Source organism: Eleginops maclovinus, chromosome 10, assembly GCF_036324505.1.
Source record: "Eleginops maclovinus isolate JMC-PN-2008 ecotype Puerto Natales chromosome 10, JC_Emac_rtc_rv5, whole genome shotgun sequence".
Classification (NCBI taxonomy): Eukaryota; Metazoa; Chordata; class Actinopteri; order Perciformes; family Eleginopidae; genus Eleginops; species Eleginops maclovinus.
Genome location: NC_086358.1, coordinates 12,248,939 through 12,274,360, shown reverse-complemented (window position 1 = coordinate 12,274,360; position 25,422 = coordinate 12,248,939). Strand labels below are relative to the sequence as shown.

General features: G+C 40.3%; 1 protein-coding gene and 1 pseudogene across 1 annotated transcript; one reads left to right on the top strand and one right to left on the bottom strand.

Moving 5' to 3' along the window:
• Positions 1 to 642: 642 nt before the first annotated feature.
• Positions 643 to 23,886, top strand: LOC134870417 (neurotrypsin-like). The gene is made up of 14 exons (XM_063892569.1): positions 643 to 972; positions 5,699 to 5,741; positions 10,848 to 11,090; positions 11,786 to 11,924; positions 12,592 to 12,770; positions 13,111 to 13,258; positions 15,619 to 15,797; positions 16,169 to 16,310; positions 16,765 to 16,985; positions 18,198 to 18,339; positions 19,263 to 19,541; positions 19,765 to 19,884; positions 20,003 to 20,271; positions 21,240 to 23,886. The coding sequence occupies exons 1-14, from the start codon at positions 874 to 876 to the stop codon at positions 21,800 to 21,802; spliced, it is 2,766 nt and encodes a 921-aa protein (XP_063748639.1). The 5' UTR covers positions 643 to 873; the 3' UTR covers positions 21,803 to 23,886.
• On the bottom strand, positions 6,588 to 9,085 carry LOC134871068 (tripartite motif-containing protein 29-like; annotated as a pseudogene).
• Positions 23,887 to 25,422: the final 1,536 nt, after the last annotated feature.

Here is a 25,422-nt window from a genome sequence, read left to right as displayed (position 1 = left end):
ATTTCATTGCTCAATTTCTGTTTATCCACTGCATAATCTTTACATCTAAATGTGATAATCTGCTGCATAATCGGTGTGCCAAAATTGATTTTATCGTGCAAAATTATTGCAACACACTGCTGTTGTTTTTTCAACAACTCAAACATGATTCAGTACAATACTAATGGGAGCATTTAATGACAATATGTCTTATTTACTCCATTGAAAAAGGATGCAGCCTCTTGTATTTTGGAAAAACTGGTTTAAAGTGATGTTTAAAACAGACTATAACAACACTGACATGATGAAGACAAACATACATACTGTTGGTACATTTTTATACATGAGTCTTTATGTCTGTAGGTCACGCTCAGACAATTGTATGTGACAGCCTGCAGAAAACCAAATTCAACAATTTATCAATGAACCTGACAGACAGCGCGTGTGTGTGTGTGTGTGTGTGTGTGTGTGTGTGTGTGTGTGTGTGTGTGTGTGTGTGTGTGTGTGTGTGTGTGTGTGTGTGTGTGTGTGTGTGTGTGTGTGTGTGTGTGTGTGTGTGTGTGTGTGTGAGAGAGAGAGAGACTGAGAGAAAGAGAGAGAGAAAAAGGGGGGAGGATGCTTGTGGCTTCAGGTTTTTGCAGAGCTCAACACTATTTCATCCAGGATTGGATCGGTGTGTGTGTGTGTGTGTGTGTGTTCGATCCCGTGAAGCGTTTAGTGCCGCACCCTGTCCTCCGTGCGTAAAACCTCACACGTACATCATCATCTTCATCATCATCATCACACACCACGTTTCATTCTTCTAGCGGAGTCTCGGGAGCAGCAGAGGGTAGCAGCTCACCTCGCGGACAGGTCGCACTCAGAGATGGGCGAGGAGCGGCGGCTGTTCTGGCTATGACACGGACACACCGGGCGGGAAGGATGGCTCTCACCAGCCAAGGAATGTTATGCTTGATCGGAACCGCCTGCCTCTGGCTGCCGTTGTTGGCGGAGGTGAGTACTATATGTGTTAGAGATGGGGTGTTCGATTTTGTAATATGGCCTTATTCTTTTTTAAATCCATTTTTTTCTTGAGCCATGTTATGTGACAGTCAGCTCTGATCAAGCTGCATTTTACAATAACCTTAATTAGGTCGATTATTAAATTGCCAATAAAATAACGATTCAAGGCAAAGTAAGCAACTCAACTACTCTTCATTTATTCCGGGTGCATTTTACAACAAAGCAGGTGCAGGGCGAAGCGTTAAAACCGTTAAAATCTTTTAGCCAACTAATGGCGCAATAAAAGCGCATAGTGCAATTAGGCGGGCTCCCTCGCACGCGTGCGCGCACACAGTCATGCATGGTATCAATCACACCCGCTCCCCCTCTCTCCCCCTGCCCCCTGGCGGGGTATCATGGGAAGAAGACATCGGCTCCTTTGCCCCGCTGGTGTGGTGGGGTTGAACCATGCACAACATCTCACTGCAAATCAGTCCGTTCAGTCAGTGCTTCAGAGTCAGACATGTTGGAGCCAGAAACTCAGGTGTGAGTCAGAGTCAGGTTCACACGTTATTATAAGACATTTGTTATTCATGTTTCAAAAACAATCAGTTAATGCTAAATCAGTCAATTCATAAATCAAATTATTATGTTTTTTTCTGATGTTCTTCAACAGCAAGTGTGTGTTGTGCTAATGTGCAGCATATGAGATGCCTGTGTAAAAGTCATTAATGGAGTAGTGATGTGCAGGATTTAATTAGACCCACTAACACTGGGAGCAGCCGTGCATGTTGCACAAATAGCACACTGCAGATGAGTTTCAGCTTTTTCATTTTTCAGCTTCATTAGATAAATATTTTCATCAGGAAAACGCTGAATGCACATACATCACAATACACAATACATCACATCAAAGCTGTACACCAAATTCTCTGTAATCTGTAAACTGCTTAACTTTGAATCACCTCCAATGTAACTGAATCTTTATCACAGATGAAATGTCTTTAGAAAGCTCTGTGTTACAAAACGAAGTAGTTGTTGCATCAAGTTACCAACATGGCCACATGTACCATCAGGGTGTCCTGGGGTCCTACACAGCGCCCTGGTTACCAGTGAACCCTGTGCCAGGTAAAAAATGTAAGCATAAATAGGAACTAGTTGTGTGTCCTCAAGAAAGACGCTAAGGCGTTTTTTCATGTGGTTTTGTTAAGGTTAGTTTTGATAATAATAAACACACACAGTTGAGGGATCTTGATCATGCTTTAAAGTGAGGCTGGGCAACATGGAGAAAATCTAATATCACTGTATTTCTGACCAAATAACTCCATATAAATGTTGCTAGGATATTGTAGGGTTGACTATTGGTGCTTTTATCAAATACACGAAGACTTTTGATTAAAAATGATTAGTAATGTGAATATAATGATTAAGTGACAAAAAGCAACTACAGCAGATAACAGTTTGGTTTGTTCAAAAGATTACACCACTTTACAGCGATGAAACCTCTAAACCCTAGATAAGACAACACTTTCAACATTACGATGTCTACATTCTAGACATAGAAGGACATTTTATTCTTCTTTGGTGATTCACTCCTTTATAAAATATTGATTCTGAACACATTTGATAAGATGTTTACTGAAAATGTATTTCATTCGCTTTTAGGACAATATTTACTTTTGCAACACACTATCCACTATGGTCATCTTTAACAATCACACCTGGTTACACTGAGGTACAGATCATAATGTTAGTTGAATATTTAAAAGGTCATGAGTGACTTGAAGCATGAGATCGAATGTGTTTCATGTACTGACATTTGACTAAGCTGGAACCTTTTTCAAACCTTGACCAGAGTGCTTTTGTATTTTTGCAGGATTTGAACCAGCAAAATGACTGAAAAATGAATTGTCCCAGCCTCTAAAATGCGAAGTAGGGCATATTGTCTCTCTCCTCTATGACTGAAAACAGTATTTTTTTGTTTTTCACTGTAAGTCTGACAACAAGCTGTTTGAATAGGTCAAGTTCAAGCTTTATGAAATAATGATTTATGAGAAAAGACATGGCTTGTCATGAGACAAGAGATAAATGGTACAAATATCTTAACTTAAATTAAGATTTTGCTGTAATTTGTCACATACTGTATGTCACTCAAAGCTTTTTACCAGCTTTGCGATGAGAATGAATTTGGTTGTAGTGGGAAAATTCAACTTTATCCGCGACAGTACAGATCATAAAATAAATATGAAATCAACTGTACACAAACAGAAAACCGTACAAGCAGTCAGTTTTGATCATTTAGAATACAAACTCAGACTCAAAGCATCAGTTTTCCATCCTGCAGTAATGTCTCATCCTGAGCAGAAATGGTATTGAGCTTTCTGTCTATCTGTGTAGTCTCTGCTCTACTAGTTGTGTGTGTGTGTGTGTGTGTGTGTGTGTGTGTGTGTGTGTGTGTGTGTGTGTGTGTGTGTGTGTGTGTGTGTGTGTGTGTGTGTGTGTGTGTGTGTGTGTGTGTGTGTGTGTGTGTGTGTGTTTGCCTTGCCGGGCACTGGACGCAGCTGTGAGCGCGTCATAACTGATTAGAGCTGTAATCGAGCCGTATGATTGATGTGATATCAGCACCCATGTTCACTACCACAGGTCACCTGTTCGTGCTGTAATATCATTAAACTGAGCGGAGTGTTGCCCGAGAGTAGAAATCATGTACAGTACGTGATGGTGAATGTTTCGTATTACAGTGCACTCATAGCGTGTGTGTGTGTGTGTGTGTGTGTTTGTGCTGTCTTCTTCTGCACGGTGCCCTGCTGTGTAGAGTTGTGACCTGATTTCTCGAAATGAAACAGACACTCTCCTGTCAGATATCGTCTGATGCTGTCTAGTGCTATTAGAGTGGGTGTTTACACTGTAAGATACGCACTCACACCTGGATACTTGTTATTCTTTTTCCTTTGACTGGTTATCCCTGCCATTTAGGAATAAAGTCATTCACAAATGTAAGTTCATTGTGAAAGAACTCAATAGCCCTTGCTTTATTATTTTAATCTAGAGTTTCTAACTTTGACCACAGATAATATCATACCTGCAGAAAAAAGCAACGCGAACCTCAACCAAGGTCATTGTTCGTACTTACTGCTTCGGTGTGTTCATATGGAAACAAGGATGCTACAAAAAACCATGTTGAACTTTTATAGACTTTTGTTCAGAACATTTAAACATATCAAATATATCTGTGTTGAAGGAATTAACAATCTGGAATACATTTTGCCTAGGTATTCAAACACCACATGAATGCAGCACTTAATACCTAATCTTGGAATGTTATTGAAAGTTAAACATAAAGTGTGTGCCCATGCAAATCGGCCTTGTAGTTTTTTCGTAATCCTGCTTAAAAACAAACAAACTAGCAGTAAAACCATTTAAATCCATCGCCTGCTAGCAGAAACCAACACATTTCAGCATGTTTCAATGAAATTCTGTTGCAGTTTCACAATGTTGTCACCAGAAAAATGACAGCTCTGGTTATTTATTTAAAATGCTTAAAATGATGTATGAAGACAAAGGCCTCTTGTGGATTTAAAAATAACACATTTCTTTTTGTTGCAAAGGTAGAAGTGAGAAGTATTGGGATGTAGTGTGTTGGATAGGTAAACAAAGTGTCATGCTTCTTCCAGCATTGGTGTCTTTCAACCTTTAGTTGCTTAAACTTTGCCAACCCCTAACCCTCAGTAACTGGTCATATGGGTTGGTTGGAGGGCTAAAACATTTTTTTTGACATTTTAAATGTGGTTATTATAAGTCGACTTTGTTCATTGTTATGAAAGGCTTTTTATTGGTCTTCATGCTGACGGTCAGATGAGAGAATCCTTCATGTCTGTCATGTCTGTACGCTCAATATTTAGTGAACAAATTCCCTACATCCAAAGCTTGCTTATTTAAATTGTATATTATATATTTTTAATCAGTACAGCAGTGACTTCAAATGTCAAAATGAATGGGGATTTGTTTTAAAAATGTCAAACTATTCCTCTAGTGTTCTTGTGCTTTATACATATAGAGAGAAATACGTTTCATCTGTAGTGACAAATAAAAGTATCATGATCCACAATTGACAAATGTGGGGGACATTTTGTTATGTGAAATTGAGCATTTGTGATCACCATGATTTATGATATTTTGGTTCCTGAGACTTATTTCTCTGTGATTGCTGAATCTGAATACATTCATATTATACTTATAACCACACAGAGAGCACAGATTTAAAAGAAGAAGAAGAAGATGAAGAACCTTAGTTCATTTCTTTATTTTCTAAATTCAGTTTCCACTCTGTTTTTATACACATACACAGTACAAGTATAAAGGTGCACATGAACATGCATTTTTTGTCATACAAGAGGTAGTACAAATACACACAGGGGAATGCATGCCCATGCATTTTCGGAGAGGTCAAGATCGGAGAAGCAGCCATCGGTTCCAGGAAGCAGTTGGGGGTTCTGTGCCTTGCTCAAGGGCACCTCGGCAGGGCCCAGGAGGTGAACTGACACCTCTCTAGCTACCAGTCCACCCCGTGTTTTATTTTTTTATCCAATCAGGGCATGATCCGGCGACCCTCTTTACAGACTGAGCCACTGCCGCCCCTTTAGTCTGTGTTTGTGTGAGTTACTATATGTTTAAGCATACAAACTAATATTCTTGTCCTCTTTCTAACTGCTGGCTGCATCTCTTTTCTTGTGTGCAGGTGGTGGCGGAGGACAGTTACCTAAACGAGGTGCAGAACTCAGGTGAGTGGGATGTAATGCTCCGAACACAGCACTCTCATCCCGTCTATAAATCAAACGGCCCTTCATCCAGCCTCTCATCCTACACCATCTCCTCCCTTTGTCTGTTTTCTTCCATTTTAACCCACATTGTGAGTCAGACACTCCTCTGAACCCCCTCTGTCGACGCCTTCTCTCCTCTTTATTTAATCCACCTGCCTCAGCCCTGCTTCTACTCTTGTTCTCACCTCTTCCCTCCGGCCTGCACCCCTCTGAGTTTCATTCCCCTCTTTTTCTCTTTCTGAAGAGGTGTAGGGAAGACGGCATGTTTGGGGGATGGGGCGAAGAACTCCTCCCTCTCATATTCATAGCAGAAATATCTGTGCTTTTATGCACATTCAATTACAAACATACCTCTCATTTCCTGCAAAAAAAAACCAGACAGGCAATATTCCCAGATTACATATTTATTATAAAGTGTGTATTTTGTGAAGAATGGGCTGTTTCCACACATCACCCACCCCCCATACAGCAAGCCTCCGAGTGTGAACCATGTCAAATCCTCATTGTGGCTAGGAAATGGATTATGTGAGCAGTGAGACTGAGTGTTCCCATGGCGATGGGCAGAGTACTGTTGTCGTGGCAATGAGGAAGGGTGTTAGCAACGAGTGTTGTGTGTGTCTGAGCGCTGCGGGTGTTGTGATGAATAAACGAACATGAGTGAGGCATACATGACGAGGGAGGAGGTTAAAATTAAAAGGGGTGAAGCAGGTAATTTAAAGATGCAGAGTGGAAATACAACAACAAAATAAATAATAAGATGTATTTTTTCCCTGAAGATTGAAATGACAGAGTGACAAAGTGGCCTGGTTTAGTTACGTAAGGCTTTTTTACTTTATTAAAATTTCATCAAGCTGGACATAAATGTTTTATGGCATTACAGATCATACACAGCTTTGGATATATATTTTTAACTACAGTAACAAGACATATTAGTTGTCATAAAAACAAAATCAACAGTGTCCTTTAAAGAGAACCCGTGTTACTAATAGTTTTAATGCTGAAGTGTAACAGTTAGATACGACAGTGAGAACAAATCACTTGTGTCAATATGTCAGGATTTGATAGGAGAGGCACAAAATATATGTACTAAATGTACAGGTGTGTCGAGTTACTCATCTGATTTTGATTCTTTCATAAGATAGCTCTAGAAAAAGATTTGTTTCAAAAATCTTACCAGTAGATAAATCATAATTTTCCTTTCATATTTTATGTAACCACTGCAAACACCATCTCACTTGATCAATATGCACTCACTTGGTTCTCATTTACTCCTTGTGACGGACCGATTCTCAACTGTTATTGATATAATGAACTGACGTTGAGCTGTATCATGATTGGGCAAAATACCCACCTCATACATCACAGGGTATCATCGCTTGACATGCTTGTGGCTTCAGAGGACCTTTGTAAATCCTTGTTCCTATTAGACACAATCGTTTCCAGTAGAGTCACTTGGGAGCTCAGACTTTTTAGTACATTGAGTTTGAATTGTATCCGACATGACTGGGCAGGACTGGCCAAACTGATCTTGGGCAACGCTTTTGTGAGTGGTAGGCTTGGTGAATTTGGGAAGCTCAGGAGGAAACTACGTTGATCTTCAGTCTGTTTCAGCTTCATCAGCTCGGTTGATGTCTTCTGCAGCTCAGTGATCTCTTGCTGTTTACTGCGAATGTGCAGACCTGCTTGTTTTTCTACTGCTTTTTGCTTTTCCTCCATCACCTTTCCCAACTCTGTCTTGCTCTCATTAATCCTACAGACTATTGTCGTTAAGTCATGCAAGGTTTTCGCTATCATGTCTTCGGTGTCTCGCTTGCATTTTGTACTGACTCCTTTATGGTTTTGACCTCGTGAAGCCTTTCCTGGATCATGTGCTGCGACTTAGCCTCAGTGTCCTCCAGCTGAGTCTTCATCTCTTCATAGGCTTGCTGCACAGAAACTACGGCATGGTTTTCGTGTTGTGAACCGGCGCAGACGTCGCATATCAACACGTTGTCGTTTTTACAGAATTTCCGAAGTCGTGTGTGCTTCTCACAGATGCGGGCCTCCGGGTTCAACAAGGGCTCGAGAAGTGTGTGTCTCTTCAGGCCGGCAGCTTTCTGATGAGGCTCTAGATGGACGTTGCAGTAGGAAGCCAGACACTCCAGGCAGGTTTTCACAGCCTCTCGTTTAATGTCAGTACAAATATCACACAGCACAGCCCCATCTGAGAGAGCCTGCTGTTGGTCCGGGCTCAGGACGTGAGCGCTGGTTACTTTAAGCGACTTGAACTGCTTTGCAAGCTCTGAGATAAAAGTGTTGACCTTGAGGTCGGGTTTTCTCAGAAAAGTTTAATTACAGACCGGACATTTGCAGACTGGGATGTCGTTCCAATAAATCATGATACAGGACATGCAGAAGTTGTGGCCATTTCTGAAATCAAAGAGAAAGACGGCTGAGAATGATTTTCTTGAACAGCAGTTGCAAAAAGTATTTTTATCTGAATGTTTTATTCGCTGTTGTTAATATTTTGATCATAGCAAAGAGTGATTGCCCAGTTGACATGGAATTTAGGATGCTTTAATTTGCATTTACTGTCAGGTTATCTACACAAAATGAATTTGCAACCGTCTCGATAGTTAATTAAGCTTCAGCAAAAACTGCTTCTGCTTCTACTCTGCGGTCGGTTTCGATCAATCATTTGTGGGTCGATCGCTACTTTTTACATGACTGTACAGTAAACACCCCCAAGACCCACAGGACATGAAAAATTGTGTAACAGAATAAAAAGACAGCAGGACAAAAAAAAAAGTGGTTTCATATTTTAAACCTATATCTGGTATACATAGAGTTTTGACTATCTATATGTTATTGTTATCCAGGTAAGCTTTAAAGCTCACAGCTCAAGCTTAAAAGTTCAAATCATTTCAATATCATGCAATAATATTCATGAAAGCATTGAAGGATTCAGAAACAAAACCAAATCAAGTATTGTTATTGTAAGGTGACATTTTGTTGGTTGCCAACATGGATAAGACGTCCTTGCAGTAAGAGAAAAAAACAATCATTTACGTTGTTAACAGCGTAACAATGTATAATCTGTGGATAATAATCATGTGATTTTTCCCACAACAACTATCAAATAGTAGCGAGTGGGAGTAAATACAAACTTTACACAACATATAATCCACTCCTTATGTTTTATAATAAAGGTTTGGCAGAGAAATGACTACTTACGTGTATTGGTTTTGGTCTGTTAGGAGAAATAATGGAGCTGCTGCTTGTTTCCCAGAAAAGGCCTGAATGCTTTCACTTTGTTCCTGTGTCATGGTTCTTAAAGGGACCGACGTTTTTTGTCCTTATGAAGTCAGGGGCTTTTTTGAGGGTTGTCTGCGGCTCCTGAGTGTGCTCTGCATTATGTATTGTTTGAGGATAGATTTCTGTTTTAGTTCAGTACATTTCTGCCTGATTGATTTCTCAGAATCTCTGCTTCCTCTTATATTCCTCCAAAGAGGACCCAGACTGTTTGTGTGTGTGTGTGTGTGTGTGTGTGTGTGTGTGTGTGTGTGTGTGTGTGTGTGTGTGTGTGTGTGTGTGTGTGTGTGTGTGTGTGTGTGTGTGTGTGTGTGTGTGTGTGTGTGTGTGTGTGTGTGTGTGTGTGTGTGTGTGTGTCACTATGCAACAAATCTGTGAGAGTGTATGTGTGTCAGTGTGCAAGGTAGGCATGAGGGTTGCACTGTGTAGATAATGTTCGGCCAAGCTGTGTGTGTTGTGGAGATAAGACTGCTGCTGGTTATAGAGCCACCGCTGCCATTAATCAAAGTGTAGTAGCCGCTTAGCCTCAAAGAACACTCTGGGGCTTCAGTATGTGCAAAGAAAGACTCAAATCCTTCAGAGAACGTATGCACATGGGAAAAATTCTCATAATTACCTTTAACTGTTAACTGTGGGGATTCGTTGATAAAGGTAATGAAAGGAAACAAATAAGGGAAGGAAGGATTGAATAGAATTGAAAAAGATGGATACAAAAAAGACACACTGTTTGTTTGTTTGTTTGTTTTGTTGACATTTCTATCATATCACCCATAAAATCAGTATAGAAATAAACACCTGCCTGTCCAACACACCCACTCAGACACAGACTTTTCAAATAAAGACAAATAGATAGATACATTAAAATGAACACAATAATAAAACAAATAGTACAATACAAAGTATACGTATACAAATATTTGAATGTATATTCCCATATGCTATATTTATAGATATATATGCATTTTCTTTTCAGTCAATAATAATACAAAAACTCTTTTCAGTTTCCTTTACCAATACACGTCAACCTCTCCAACCTAAGGCATGTCAATAAATCCCCTTTCCACACCACATCTTATCGGCATAATGTCCAAAACTGATCATTTGTGGTGACATTGGTGATTTTCTTATTGTACCTCCTTTGCTTTCAGCTGGTATTTTTGGCATTTCTTGATGGATTGTCATAAAATATTGGCCATCATTCACATAATCAAAAAACACCCGTTAAATAAGGATGCAGACGTTCTGTGTATAATAAAGAGCTACTAGTACTGTTATGTGTACCGCTCTGCTTGTTAAATTCTGCTATATTATTTCTTTTCATTAATGTCTGTTTTTACAAGGCCTCAGTTTATAACCTGCTCTATGGCAGTTTCCTTCTCAGTCTGTCTGAGCTTCACTCGCCCTTCTCAGAGAAGATTACTTGTGATCACTACCATGTGAAGTAAAGAGCAAGTTTAAGGCAATGGAATTTCATCAGTTAAACGTAGATCAGCTGGTTTAATGCATTAGGAAGGATCCTGCTGTGTCGGTGGACATCATATGAGCATCACCCATGTAAGCCTTTATGCTCCAATAAAATACAGACATGAGGTTAAGCGACTTGAAAAAGAACAATTCCACTCCTCTTTTTACCCTCATTCTTCCCTAACTTTTTCTCCTTTTATTCAAACTATCCTCCCTGACCCAAATCCCCATTCTTTCATCTAAAACATCTCATTCTCCTTCTTCAACATTAATGCTCCCCCCCCCCCTCCCTCCCTACTTCTCTTTGTGCAGTGCCCCTGTCCTGCTCTGAGGGATTCACAGAGTTGGGATACTACAACGGCACCGTGTCTCAGACGGACTCTGGCGCCCCCTGTCTGAAGTGGACCGAGTTTCCAGACTATGTCATGCAGTACCCGGGCCGAGGGCTGGGTGACCACAGCTACTGCAGGAACCCGGACCGAGAGTCCAACCCCTGGTGCTTCTTCAGACAAAACTCTGGAGCCATCGGATGGGCCTACTGTGACTGCCACCAGGGTATGACCTCGGACCACCAGGATGTGACTGAGCACGACAATTTATAATAATACCTATAAGAATCATAAGCTTTGTTTTTTTAGCACTTCTTTAAAAGCAAAGTTACAAAATGCCTAACAATTAAAAAAAAAAACACAGATAAACAACAGAAGACATTTTTAAAGAATACATTACAATATATACAAATATATTTTGTATTTTTCTAAATGCATTACTGTTCCGATTAATTCATATCAACCATTTCTTATTTATTTGAAAAATGAGTCATTTAATTAATATTGTTATCAATTGATATTCAGAGCGGTACCCACCGACCAAAAGGCCTGCAAAATGTATCTGAGGAGTCATAAGATAAATAAAGGAATAAGAAGGAAATTAAATTCCTTCTGTACAAAGTGATGCTTAATATATTTGTCTTATTCTTATGAAATACTGTTGAGTTTTACTGCCGTCTCATATGAAACCAACTGAAACACTATCAAAGAGGTGCAATCAGTCTTTGGTTTAGTTGCCTACTGATTCTGACCAGGTGACTTGCTTGCAAACATAGTAGAGCATTGAGCAGCTAAATGGCCAATTATTCCCCTCAGTAGTTAAAGAGCTAAAGAAGAAATGCTGGACTTAGACCTAAAACTCACATTCAAGTTTCCCAGTTTTTATGTATTAAACTGTCTGGTCCGTCTTTCACTTCTTAGGTGCGGCGCGTCTAGTTGGCAGTCTGTCCTCTGGGAGTGGGCGTGTGGAGGTGTACCTGAACGGACAGTGGGGGGCGGTGTGTGACTCTCACTGGACAGACAGAGACGCCAGTGTGATCTGCAGGCAGCTGGGTCTCGGGTAAGAGAAAAAGTGTATGAATTAATAACAGACGGAAAAGGGTTTTGCAAGATTAATCTAAGTGTCTTTAAACAATATTGTAAAGCGGGTGTGGAATAAAATTTTGGTAGTGAATTTTTACTGAGTTAGCATTTTATCATCTGTGATAACAGGGGAATTTGATGTTGTAATACTTATTTAGACCACAAGAGGCTACAGTGCATTACTACCAGGGAAGTGCGTGAAACCACCTTGGTTCCAAAGAACTGTAGACCACAGTTTGGTCAGAGAATTTTTTAATAGCGTGAAGAATGACATCATGAACAAATCATAATTTTCAAACAGCCCGTAGCTTATCAATAGCGACTGCAATTTTCTTTATCACTCAAACCAAGTTAAGAAAAAAAGTCGTCTTTATAAACACATGGCTTGACTCCAATGCACCAATGTAAGCTGTATAGAGTGGATTAGGGAGGTTTTTATGAAGTTGGAGAAGAATGAGTTTTAACTTGCACCTCAGATAGAAATGGGGTCCATCATTCAATTATGTTATTGAAAGACTATTCTGGCAAAACCTTTTTTAAACTGTTCTTAGGTAATAAACACACAAGACGAAATAATTTAGATCAGAAACTGGACCACCAGGGCTTCCGTAGTGATGCATTCACTGGTATTCTTTCTTCATCAGTGACATTGGCGCAGCGGTGCAGCGCTCTCAGTTCGGCTCGGGCTCAGGCCTCTTCCACTACGAGCGTCTGGGTTGCCGCGGTGATGAGAACACTCTCAGTAAGTGCCGGGGCAGGACATTCGTCACCGGCGACTGTAGCCATGGAAACGAGGCAGCAGTAGTGTGTGCACCACCGGAAGGTCAGTGACTTCCACAGTGTCATGGCAACCAGACCTGCGCACACACACACACACACACACACACACACACACACACACACACACACACACACACACACACACACACACACACACACACCCACACAGGGGAGAGATGTATCTGTATTTTGCTAAGAGTTATCAAATAATAAAATGTCTTTTCTACTTTACTATATGGTAGTATTTGATCCATTCCTACACTGTTAGTAATGTACTTCAATACAGTCATGCAAATAAAGGATTATTAAATTGGAAAAAATATATATTTAGAGAGAGGTGGATGCTGTTTGACCTACATGGGGATATTTCTACATCCTCTCAGGCAGTGGCCCTCCGCTGCGATTGGTCGGGGGCGAGGAAGACTTTGAAGGTCGACTGGAGGTGTTTCACACAGGAAGGTGGGGCTCCGTCTGTGACGACCAGTGGGACGACAGAGATGCTGAGGTTGTGTGCAGACAGCTGGGTTTTGGGTACGTAAATAGGACTTTTCACACCAAGTTAAAATGTATAAATCCATCTTACAATCCTCCACTCATTCCGATCGCTCACTGGTTCATACTGAACATATTCTTTGTCATATAAAGAACAAGTCCTTAAACACATGGACACTTTAGTTTAGCAAATGACTCAAACAGAAGGCAATAGTGCATTTAGATGCTCTGGTGGGGATTTTTCTTGCCTTTGGTTTGATCAAACGTGTAAAATATCAAATGGGTGGCGCTAGAGGTTGAACAGATGTAAAAAGATCTCTTCCTGCAGAAGTGGCACTTTGAGCTCCAGATTGTGCCACCATGTAACTTACAGTATAATATGCATTCAAAGACTTAAAGGCCTCTTTAGTCCACACGCAATAATTGTATTTTGAAAACAGGGTTTTATCCACACCGTTGTTGTCCAAGAAATCCCGTCCACATAAGCATAGTTTGAAAAATAAATCTGTATCTAGGTGAAAACGCAATTGAAGGGTCGTGATGGCTAGTGAGCAGGTCGGAAAACACACACATTCACGCACTGGAGACATTGGTTATGGGGTCTTTATGGTAGGAGTGTATGATAATGTACCAGAGACCCCTGTAAGGCCTCCTGACACTCTGTTTCTCAATATAGTTGAAGAGTAGGCTTAATTTCATGGATGTAATAATGTTGCTGTTGCACTGCATGTCGCCTCATTACTGACAGCTCATAAAGGAGATAGAGCCTCACACACTCAGGACAGTGTATGGGGGATTGACTTAAAATAAACTGCATTGCCATTGTTCATTGTTCATTGTGATGAAGGAGCAAGTCACACAGTGCAACAGTGTGAATCATTTCTGTGTTTTCAATAGTTTTTGGACAACAATGGAGCTGTAAGTCACAAAGGAAAAGGCTTTGATTACATACGCTATTCCTGGTATAGGATACAGTATTATTTTTCTTTGTCTTTTCATTGAATAACTTGACAAAACAGTTATAGAATACAACCAGCCTTCCCCTTTTAATTGGGAGGGATAAGTAAAACATGTAAAAATACAAGGCCCAGATGCTCCCGTTAACAGGAAACAGATGTCACCATAGTAACTGACAGATGCCTTGCTTGTATTAAATCCCTTAAATGAGAATGTCTTGTAGAATTTTGCTAACTGAAGCCTGCATTTGAAGATAATTTGAGAGTAGGGCAGGATTGTGCCTTGGACTGACCCACACTGAATGTGAGAATAAAACATTGAGGGATTTTCCCTAGTCAAAGATACAAAAAAGTAAGTTTTTCTGTTGAGGTAGATTGTGTTTGAATGTGTGCAGATGTTTCCCTCCTCTCGCACATAGTGTATCCCCTGCAGAGGTGTAACATCCCTGACAACTTTCAAATGAGCAATGAAGCCGTGAAGAGAAATATTACTCCTTCCATGTTCAACATTAGGTTGCATTTCATCTCCTCTAACACAGTGGGACATCTCACCAGCTGTGTTTGCGCTTCTGCATAATAAATGTGCTGATTCGCAGGTTCGCTCACAGCTGCACACACACAGACAAAATTAGGTGATTTGTTTTTTCCCCCACATGAATAGTTATTCTTTCACTGCACCATGCATGTGTGTCAAACAGTTACACACTATTATTGATCTCATATTTTGTGACAAAACATATATTTCATTTGTTTCATTGTACCTTAGACATCCTGCAACATCTTGGCAAGTGTAACAACACAGATGATCTTTATCCCTCCTCAACTTTTTGTTTCTTTTTCTTTACCATATTGCCTATAATTCCTTTTAAAAAACTCCATATTTCTAATCATATTAATAACATGTAGGAGCTTGTGTTTTACAGTATGACGAACATCCGGTTCTCCTAAATCTGTCCATGTTTCGTGGGCTTTACTGTTCTTTAGTTTTCAGTTTAAACATGAATGGCTGTAGCCTACGCCGCAGCAGAAAGGCATGGATTCACACAAACACACACAGAAGTGCTTCATGTTGCATTTTAGGATGAATAAATAATATCCACATGAACATCCTAGTAAGGGCTTTCCATTATTTATGAGGATGATTTGATTTATTTTGAGAGTATTTCTTTTATTTATTAGCTATGTCTTATTTTGTAAGAACTGGGCAACACATTTATTTATTCCAAGTAAATAAGCAGGTGTGATATATCAGTGTTTCATAAAGATTGATGATCCTGTGACTCTAGTGCCACCATGAGGTTGAAATTTGTTTTTGTTTTCTGTATTGATAATTATTAGATGCTATGAAATTGTAATCCATATTCCCCGGAGGAGGAGATGTAATGACTTCAACAGTCCATACAGTCAAAAACTACAATGAAAACATTTACACATGTGTTGTAGGGGCGTAGCGAAGGCCTGGTCGTGGGCTCACTACGGTCAGGGGTCAGGCCCGATCCTGCTGGATGCCGTGAAGTGCACAGGAAATGAGCTCTTCCTGGACCAGTGTCCCCATGGCGACTGGGAGCAGCACAACTGTGACCACATGGAGGATGCTGGGGTCTCCTGCAGCCCTTATACAGGTACACGTACAACACAAACACACAAACACACATACCAATGTTCACTGAGAGGCTTGGAGCTGCTATTTATAGCCGCTGAACATCAATAAATCATTACAGCTTGAAGCAGTAACATCCTCTGAGTGACGAGCAGAACCAGGATTCATGGGAACTGAGGAGTAACATGTGTACTGGCATGAAATGCAGAGTTTATTCAGCAAAGTAATACAACATTAATGATTCATCTGAAAATGATACATTAATGTTTGCATCTATAAAAAATGTATCTCGCCTCAAATTTGCATTAGGGATCTTATTTTTGAGTCTAGTGTACCCGCTGTAATTCCTTTTACAGTCCCAAGACTTTGTGCCACAATATGAATGTGTTTCAGATGGGGTGGTGCGCCTGGTTGGAGGAGACAATCCCTGGGAGGGTCGTTTGGAGGTCTTCCACAACGGTGACTGGGGGACGGTTTGTGATGACCACTGGAGCCAGCAGCATGCAGAGGTTGTCTGCAGACAGCTGGGCTACAGGTACGGAAACACAGAGAGATGCACACCTACTGAATACTTAAAAAATATATTTTATTCGATGGGATCTCCCTCGGCTAATTCTCCACCCTTCGACCAAGTAACATGAAAATCTGATTCTGATATTGCTGATAAAAAAAGACAAACTAACTAAAGTGAACTCCTAACCTCAGGGGAGGTAAGGAGTTTAAATTACATCATTAGTCACTTGCAAAAGTTAAACCAGTGTTAATAATGTTCTTTTTGTACAACAGTTATCATATGATTCTAATGTAATTTGAAATGTTTTGACTATATTATACCAGAATTCAGGTTTATGTTGTGATACATTTTACCTGATGAAAGCCGACAGAAATGTTTTGAAGTGAGGTGAACACACTTCCTGTTGTGTAACTTTGCATCAGTTTTATCCCATTTGTTATGTTGCGTATCTGTATAACCTCTCCTCCTCCTTCAGGGGTCACGCTGAGGTCGTATCTGACGGGATATTTGGCGAGGGCCTGGGTCTGATCCTCCTGGACGATGTCCACTGTGCGGGGTCGGAGACGTCCCTGCTGGACTGTCCTCACGGGATCTGGGGCCGGACTGACTGCTCCCACAGCGAGGATGTCGGTGTTCGCTGCAGAAGCCGACCCATCCAAGAAACCAACGAAGTGCCGGTTATCGCCCCTTCCACAGGTACGAGACGAGGATGAACAACGTCTGTCTGCATATTGTTTTATATATGTGGGGCACTGATTAGAATAATTAACCTCTTCATTTTCTGCTGGCCTGAAAACTGAACATTATTCATGCTCCCAGCACCATCACTATACAAAACGTTGTATGAAAATGATTTGATAGTTGACATTCTATATTATGTCACATATGCATACTTACTTTCAGTACAGGACACATAGCGAAATTTGACATTTAACCCATCCTAGTACTAGGAGCAGTGAGCAGCTATTGTACAGCGCCTCAGGAGTGGTGGTGGGGGGTTCGGTGCCTTGCTCAAGGGCACCTCGGCAGTGACCAGAATAAAAACTGGCAGCTAGCAGCCCAGACTGGTCCGATTGTCCGAACCAGCGGCCCTTCAGTTCAAATACTGAGTCCCTACAGACTGAGCCACTGCTGCAAGGCCTGCAATATTACATAAAGAGGGATAATATAGTAAAGTGTGCCGTAATCAAATCATAATAAAACTAAAAAAGTCATAATATAGTCTGTCAATAAATGATTTATTATTATGTAACAACAAGATATTAAAAAGACACCTTTGTCTTTGATTAGATGTTGTGTGAGAGTACCCCGTACTACTATGTAACATTTGAAGTTAATTTTGAAATTGTGGTAGGAGACCAAATGACAGACTGTAGGAACCAGCACCAACAATAGGACGGCTGCACTGCAGAAGTTTGGAGCCTGAAATTAATTTTGTACCAAAAAGGACCGCTGTCCCTGCAGAGTGCTGGTCTCGTGCCAGGCTGTGAACTGTTTACTTTATCCAACACTTTCAGAGGTAGACTCAACCTGATAAACATTTCCTTTAAATCGCTAATCAACAAAGATGCTAATATTGTTTCTGTCCAGCCTATGAGAGATTGAAATCTATCTACTTTGGTGCCCCTGTATGATTATCAGTGTGAAAATGCCTGTGTTTCTCTCTGTCTGTAGAGTTTAAATGCCACATGTTGACAGCAGAGAGAATAAAGAGGTGTTTACTGCGCCTCCTGTAGACACACACTCCATTAGAATGAGAATAGCAGCAGAATAAAGAGGCACCAGACTGCAGATGACATTTACCACTGCCAGTGGACATAACTCTCAGCGAAACTGTTGACTGGAGTACGTAGGTGCACCCACATGAATATTAATCAGGGATGTGTGTGTTTTTTTTTCTCCTGTCAGGTCCCCTGGTGCGTCTAGTGGGTGGCAGCAGCAGAAAGGAGGGTCGAGTCGAGGTGTATCTCCATGGTGACTGGGGAAGTATTTGTGACTCAGGCTGGAACGACCTGAATGCAGCCGTGGTGTGCAGACAGCTCGGACACAGGTTAATATTTAGATGCATGAATCAACAGACAAAAGATCCGCACAACGCTCCTATCTACGTATCTGTGCAACAGGACAAAGCATCTTTGAAAATGAACAAGGAAAATCCAGGTTAATATAAAACAGGAATACATTGAACACAAAACATCCACCAATCTATATCATACATCACATTAATCATCCAATCTACTAGGTACATATGTAGAAAAATGAAAAACAGTTATAGGTAACTCGCCCATCTGTCACTTTAGCGATTAGCCAGAATTTGTTTTGACACCTACAGAAAGGACATATTTATGTACATGTAAGCGCATGGATAGTTTTATAATTAAAGTTGGTTATAATGGAGTATTAGTTTGATAATTATAGGGTAGTAATTAACTAATACCTTCCATTTACTGAAAGACCAACTGGGCAACAGCTTAGTTTTTATAATTTGTGCATATGTGGGTAATATTGGACTGAAATCTGTGTAACCGAGTCATAGAGGGCTAAAATCAAAGGGCAAAAATGGACAAACATATTAAAGCCACTAATCAAACTAATAGTAGTAATAGTTATTTATTAATTTTGGTAACAATATGGTACATTCTTACAATACAATGGTTATGAAAGCATATTAGGGTTGTTTTACTTTTATTACGTTAAACTTGTATTATATGCACTAATGCTAGTAGTTTTAGCTAGTAGTATTTTTTTTCCTAAAGCCAGGTCCTTAAAATCAATAAATTATTATATCAGTGCAATATTTGGATTAAAAAATGCTAATATCTGGACATTAATGGGGTTATACCTGATAAAAATAAGATATCAAAGGATGGTCTGTTCACAATAATACTACTTTATCAGCGTAATACATTACATTGTGTGAAATTGCCTTGCAGAATTGACTGTACAATTTAATAATTTTTTCTCCCCCCTCAGTGGTGGAGCTGTAGCAGCAGGGGGGTTCGGTCAGGGTAAAGGGCCGATCCACCTGGACCAGGTGAGGTGCACGGGGAAGGAGGAGTTCCTGGGTGAGTGTCCCTCTCTGGGCCAGAGCACCAAGAGCTGCAGGAGGCGGGTGGATGCGGGGGTGAAGTGTGATGTCACACCGCAGGAATCAGCGGTGCGGGCCAAGCCTCAGGAGTTGAGCTGTGGGCTGAGGAAACTGGGGGAGGAGGAGAGCAAGAGGAGGAGCCAGGGGGAGGGGAACATGATCAGGTAGGATATAGGACAAAATGTGGAGGTACAATCTGTCCCAAACTCCATCCAGGTGACATAAGCACTGACAGTCAAGACTTTAGTGGCAACTGTGAATACAGCGTACACAGATGTGTTATAATTATTCCTATAAAAGGAAAAAAATCAATGCCACATTTTATTTTTTGGCTATGTCTTTGGTAAGATAAAGTTTTGATTCAGATGTCTTCCCATTGGCTGTTAGCACCACGTGGCCCTGGCGGGTGTCGGTGTGGCTCCAGTCTCAAGAAGATGGCGGGCCCCTCTGTAGCGGCACACTGATCAGCCCCTGCTGGGCCCTGACCTCTGCCTCCTGTGTCAGCAGGTAAGTCCACAACTGGACTATAAATCTATAAGAATTCAGTGCTGGAAGCTTCTTCAGTGACACCAAGCAATGACGCAGAAACATTTGTCTCCACCTTCCTCTCCTCCTCCTCCTGCAGATTGGGCAGCGACCCTTCCAGATATGTGGTGCGTGTCGGGGCGTCGGAGCAGACGCTCACCCCGCAGCAGGTGGTGGTTCACAGGAAGTTCAAGGGTCAGAGTGGAGGTCATGATCTGGCTTTGCTTAAGCTTCCCAGCACCAAGGGCCACTGTCTGACGTTCGACTCAAACACCAACGCAGCATGCCTTCCAGCTGCAGACGCTTCATCAGGAGGGATTACTCCTTCTTCTTGCGTTGTCATCGTTACCGCTGGTTTGACAGGACCAGGTATGTGTTTTTCTCTCAAGTGGATTTCAGTCATATCTCTTTTAATAAAAATAAATAAAATGTATATCTTTTTTAAAGTAAAGTTTTTAAATGCACGCTCCACTCAGAAAACACTGCTGCATATCAAATGAAGCACTTCCTAAATAACCAGCCATGACCAGCTTTTGTTGGTTGGCTCTGTGTACGTTCAAAATATTTTTAAAAAATCAAGGTATTGTTTGTTGAAAAAAGTCAAAGTAAAGAATATCTTAATATGGTGAAAAATGTATGGTATATTTTGTTGAAAATGCAGAGAAATTCGTATTATACCATGTCGAAAAATATTTAAATAATGATAATAAAGTATTTTGTTCATTAGCAGGATGGAAATAAAAGCAGTGCTCTGTTTATTAAAGGTGCAATATAAATATATGACACCAATGAATAACAGTGATACATAAATATAATCAATCAGTACACGTTGTGGCTGCTTTTCACTTTTCTGTAGCAAGATTGCACAGAAATTGACATTAAAAATGACACTTTCCTGAAAAAGGATCGGATGAGAATATGTGTGCAATGCATGATTGTCAGAGTTTAATCGCCCCCCCATCGAAACCGAATGCTGGTACATAAAAAGAAACACAGAATCACAATTTCACCCCTGATAACCTCCACATCAGTTTTAGTGTATTTAATGCTAATCAACAAATACTCTAAACTCTCAACTAATACTGATTTTTTAAAATGATATACTGTTTTATAATATAAACTCACTTTGACTCATAACATTAAACAGATTCTATTAATGATTTAAACTTAATTAAATGTTAAAAACTAAAACATTTCTTACATCTTGCTGCACTTTTTAAACGATTAATTAATAGTTGCATGTGGTGTAATCAATAAATTGTTAATGATTAACTTAGAAATTAATCATCTAAGTGTTATTTCATTCTTTAAATCATCTCCTCCCTCCTCCCTCACAGACTCAGTTCTTGCATCCTGGGTCCCTCTGATGTCGTCATGGCAATGTAAGAAGCGCTATGGTGACAGCTTCTCCAGCCACGGCACCCTGTGCGCCGGCAGTCCTCCAGACACCAGCCTCCTCCACGACAACGGTTGTCAGGGCAACTCTGGAGGCGGACTGGTGTGTCAGGGGGAGTCCGGTCGATGGTTCCTCACCGGGGTCGTCGCCGGTGGGAACGGCTGCTCCGACCCCTCCTCTCCGGCGCTCTACACGCGAGTCAGCCGCTTCAGGAGCTGGGTCGAAGAGGTCACCGACACACAGCCAGAAGAGCTGCATGCACACACAGACCCACAACTAGATATCACACACACTGACAATGACCCAACACACACACACAGCGAGGGCAAGAGTGAGCATTCTCACATGCACGGCAAGCTCCAACACACACATGATCAACAGGAAACAAATGAAATCATTGATATTACTAAGAAACACACTCATCATTCACACACCAAGCAGCACATTACCACACACTCACACCACGGAGGGGATGCCGACACAGACGCACAGATTCTGGTCTAATTGAAGCCGGCTAACCATCTGTGCCATGTGAGCGCCTGAGGAGGAGGAATGAGAGTAAACATTAAAAGAAAAGAAGGATGCTCCTAACATAGGTCAGTGCAAACGTGTCCATGCTCGTTTCAGATCTGAACTCAGCGTTGCGTTTGTGGACGCAGCGGTGTGGCCAGACCTTGCTGAGTGTGTGGGTGAGCTTGAGTTGCTTTAGATGTGAGTTACAGTCCAACGAGAGGCAGAACAAAGACGTTTAGGTTGAGCCTGGCATGCTGATCGAGGCCTTTCACTGATACCCGAAAATCGAAAAAAATCAGCATGGCATGTATTTAAGGGAGTGTTCAAAATATTCCGGGGATATGTCTGATGGTCACAAGAGATTCTATGCTAAAATTTCAACTACTAATGTGCGTCTTTTGTGTGTTTAGTGACGAAAATCAACCACTAAGACTAACCACCAGTGCATCTAGGATAAAGGCTGACTGTATTATCGTTTTCCCACTAATTATAGATGAAACTCAGATATGGGCTTTTTCCAGCAGGGCTCGTCTCTTCAAGCTGTTGTCTTTTTCCTAAACTGATGAAAGTGCTGTTTAGAGCCACGACTAAGCTATTTATCTTAGGACCAAACCAGTGATTCTTCATGTTTTAGCATATTTATTCCCATTACCACATTACCATGTGTCTATTGCTGACTATTTATAACTACAAAGAAAACTACATTTGTTTAAGTTCTGTACCTGCGTAATGTGTGCTGCTTATTAATAAGGAACACTTTTTAAAAAAGGTTAAAAGTGTTTATTAATGAAGAACTGATAAATAAAAGATCAGCATTTAATGAGAACAGTTTTGTGTTGCCAGGTTTATAATAACATGTAACTTCTGCTGTTGTCTTAATCCAAACCACTTAGTTTTTATTGAATAGTTTTTATTTATTGGTTTACTCATACAAACCATGAATAAAGGCATAGCCAACAATGTTTAAAACCCCTTCATAATGGAGGTTTCATTATGAAGTGGCAGAAAATATGCTCTTCTTAAACCAACATGATGTAGAGAGCCTCACGCACTTAAGCATCATAAATGTGATGATTTTCTCAAAAGCATTCCCCTTGCTTTCCTGGAAGCTGTTCCATTGATTTTACAACAAACACCTGTTGAATCCATCACAATAAAAGTTAGATGTGCACTATTTTTTTTGTCAGAGCCCCATTATTGCTGAGAGGTACCGCAGTGCTTTCCTTCTCAGATCAATTAAGCTGCATTACCTCGCAACAATAATGGGAAAGAAAAGACATCTTGCAGACATGGTGATGGAATACTGAACTTACTCAAGCTAATTGATTCAATTCCAAGGGGAAAACTATAGAAACAGCTAAAAAGAACTACCAAATGGTTTTGTCAGCAGTTAAAGTGTTCGTCATTTGCAGTTAGGTAGATAAAACTTGCAAAAACATCGGTGTGGTCCTTAAAAACTGTACAGGACAATTATCTCCTTTGGAAGCCATTGTAAGCTGACTGTCGGGTCTTTAAATATCTTTTTGTATGATTCCAGCAGAAGGCTCTAGATAGATAGATAGCTAGATAGTTAGATAGCTTCTCCTCCTGAGATTAGATAGTCTGTGTTTCTGCGTTTCTCTTGACTGAATTAGATTTCTCGAAGTTAAATGTTGTCTGTTATTCTCTGAGCGAATGTGCCGTCCAACCAGAAGATGGCAACATTGCTCTATTTTTTCACGGGGCCCCGCCTGCTGGATAACATGGCCCTGATGCTTCTTTTTATACTGTTGCTATAAGTGTACGGACTTGTGCTTTGATGTACTGTGAACCATTGTGTCGTGAAGCATCGTGTAACCTGCAGCTGTTTCTCCAACATGGACCTGTCTGCATCTGCTGTTATAATCCTGTACATTCATCTAACCACTACTTCCTCCCTCCCTGACAAGTGATGTGTTACCATGCAGATCCTGTAGGTTAATGTAAATACTGTGTGTCTGAAGGAGCAGCGTGAAGAGTTTACTGGTGTTACACCCGTCTGCTGTTCCTCAGTGTAATGTGCTGAATCATGGTTGAGTATTAAAACATATACCTGGTGAGTCTTCAGTGTCTTTAGTGTCTCTTCTCTTTCTTATTATGAAATAACTAATACACTTCTTGTTCACTTATGTTAAAATATTTCTTCACCCACAGAAAAATGTGGATAACAAAAGCGAAATGTTGAAAACCTCATAATTTGCACAGCATAATCCAGGTCTCAATTAAGGTCCTATGCTCATATTTCCAAAACAGTATTTCCACTAAAATGTAACTGTTTAAACCCTTAAGTTGTGTCTGTGTCCTGTGGGATACAGTTATTTCTCAGGCTGTGTCAATTTGTAGCATGGGTGTAATATAATTGTAATATGGTTGTAAAATCTGTGCAATAACAATGTATTATGGGTTTAATATTGGTTTTATATGGGTGTAATAATGGTGTAATAACAGTGTAGTATGGATGTAAAACAGATAAAATATGGATATGATATGTAAATGTATACCCTTAATGGGCAATGTATAACAGGAGATGCAGGAGAGTAAGCTGGAAAATAACTCATATGTTGGAGACAATTGTGAACGTTTCATTTCAGCCTATAGAAAATAGTCAATTCATTTTCCAAATTATTTATATGTGCTTTGGAGACACACAGGTAATAAGCTCTTTTTATACTTTCATTTGGCCTGCAAGAAAAGCAGTATTCCATTCACCAATTCAGGATTGCACTGGGTGGGTCATTGATATAAAATGATCATAATTGTGGGTGAATGATTCCTTTAAAGCCACAAAACAAGGGTGATTTTGTAATGAATTGTGTAAGTGAAAAGATTGCTTACAAAAGCTGTATTGTAAATGAAAAGTAAATCTGCTTAGCGGCTGCTCTCAGTCACTCATGAGCTTTGTTAATCTTTTCTTTTGTTTGGACTAAAAAATGGGGGATCAGAGGAAACTCCTGCTGCAGCGGATTGACTCATTTCATTGAAAACTGTAGAATAAGAGATTTATAATAAGCAATAAAAAAACCTGCATAGCAGACTGCTGTTAATAGACTAACATTAATTATCAATATTGAGGCGTTAACTTATTACTAATATATAAAATACACCCGAGTAAATTTAAACAGTTTTGACAAACAGCAGAATTAGATTTTTTTTTTTAATTCAAGTTTCTTAACAGAGTAGGTAAGAGTTGTAATTCCAAAATGCAAAAGTACTCTGTGGCGAGTAAAACACAAACAGTCCAATAGAAACATTTTTAAAAAGAGATAAACCTCCTCAGGTAGAAAATCAAAAAAACAATATACCGTCGGCAACATATTGATAGGGCCACTACCATTCTCAGGTTCATAATTGTATTTTTTTGCTTCTACTGGGATAGTTTTCAATGCTTTAATGTTCAAAAAGGTATTTATTTTTCTCATGCTGCCTGTGCTGCAACTGCTCTTTTCACCCTCTGTCTGAAACCAGAGCCCAGTCTGCTCTGATTGGTTAGCTGGCCGGCTCTGTTGTGATTGGTCAACTGCTGACATCCCGCCAAAAATGTCTTGGAGCCCTAGTCAATACGAGTAGTTATGTCATGTATGTTATGGAAGAAA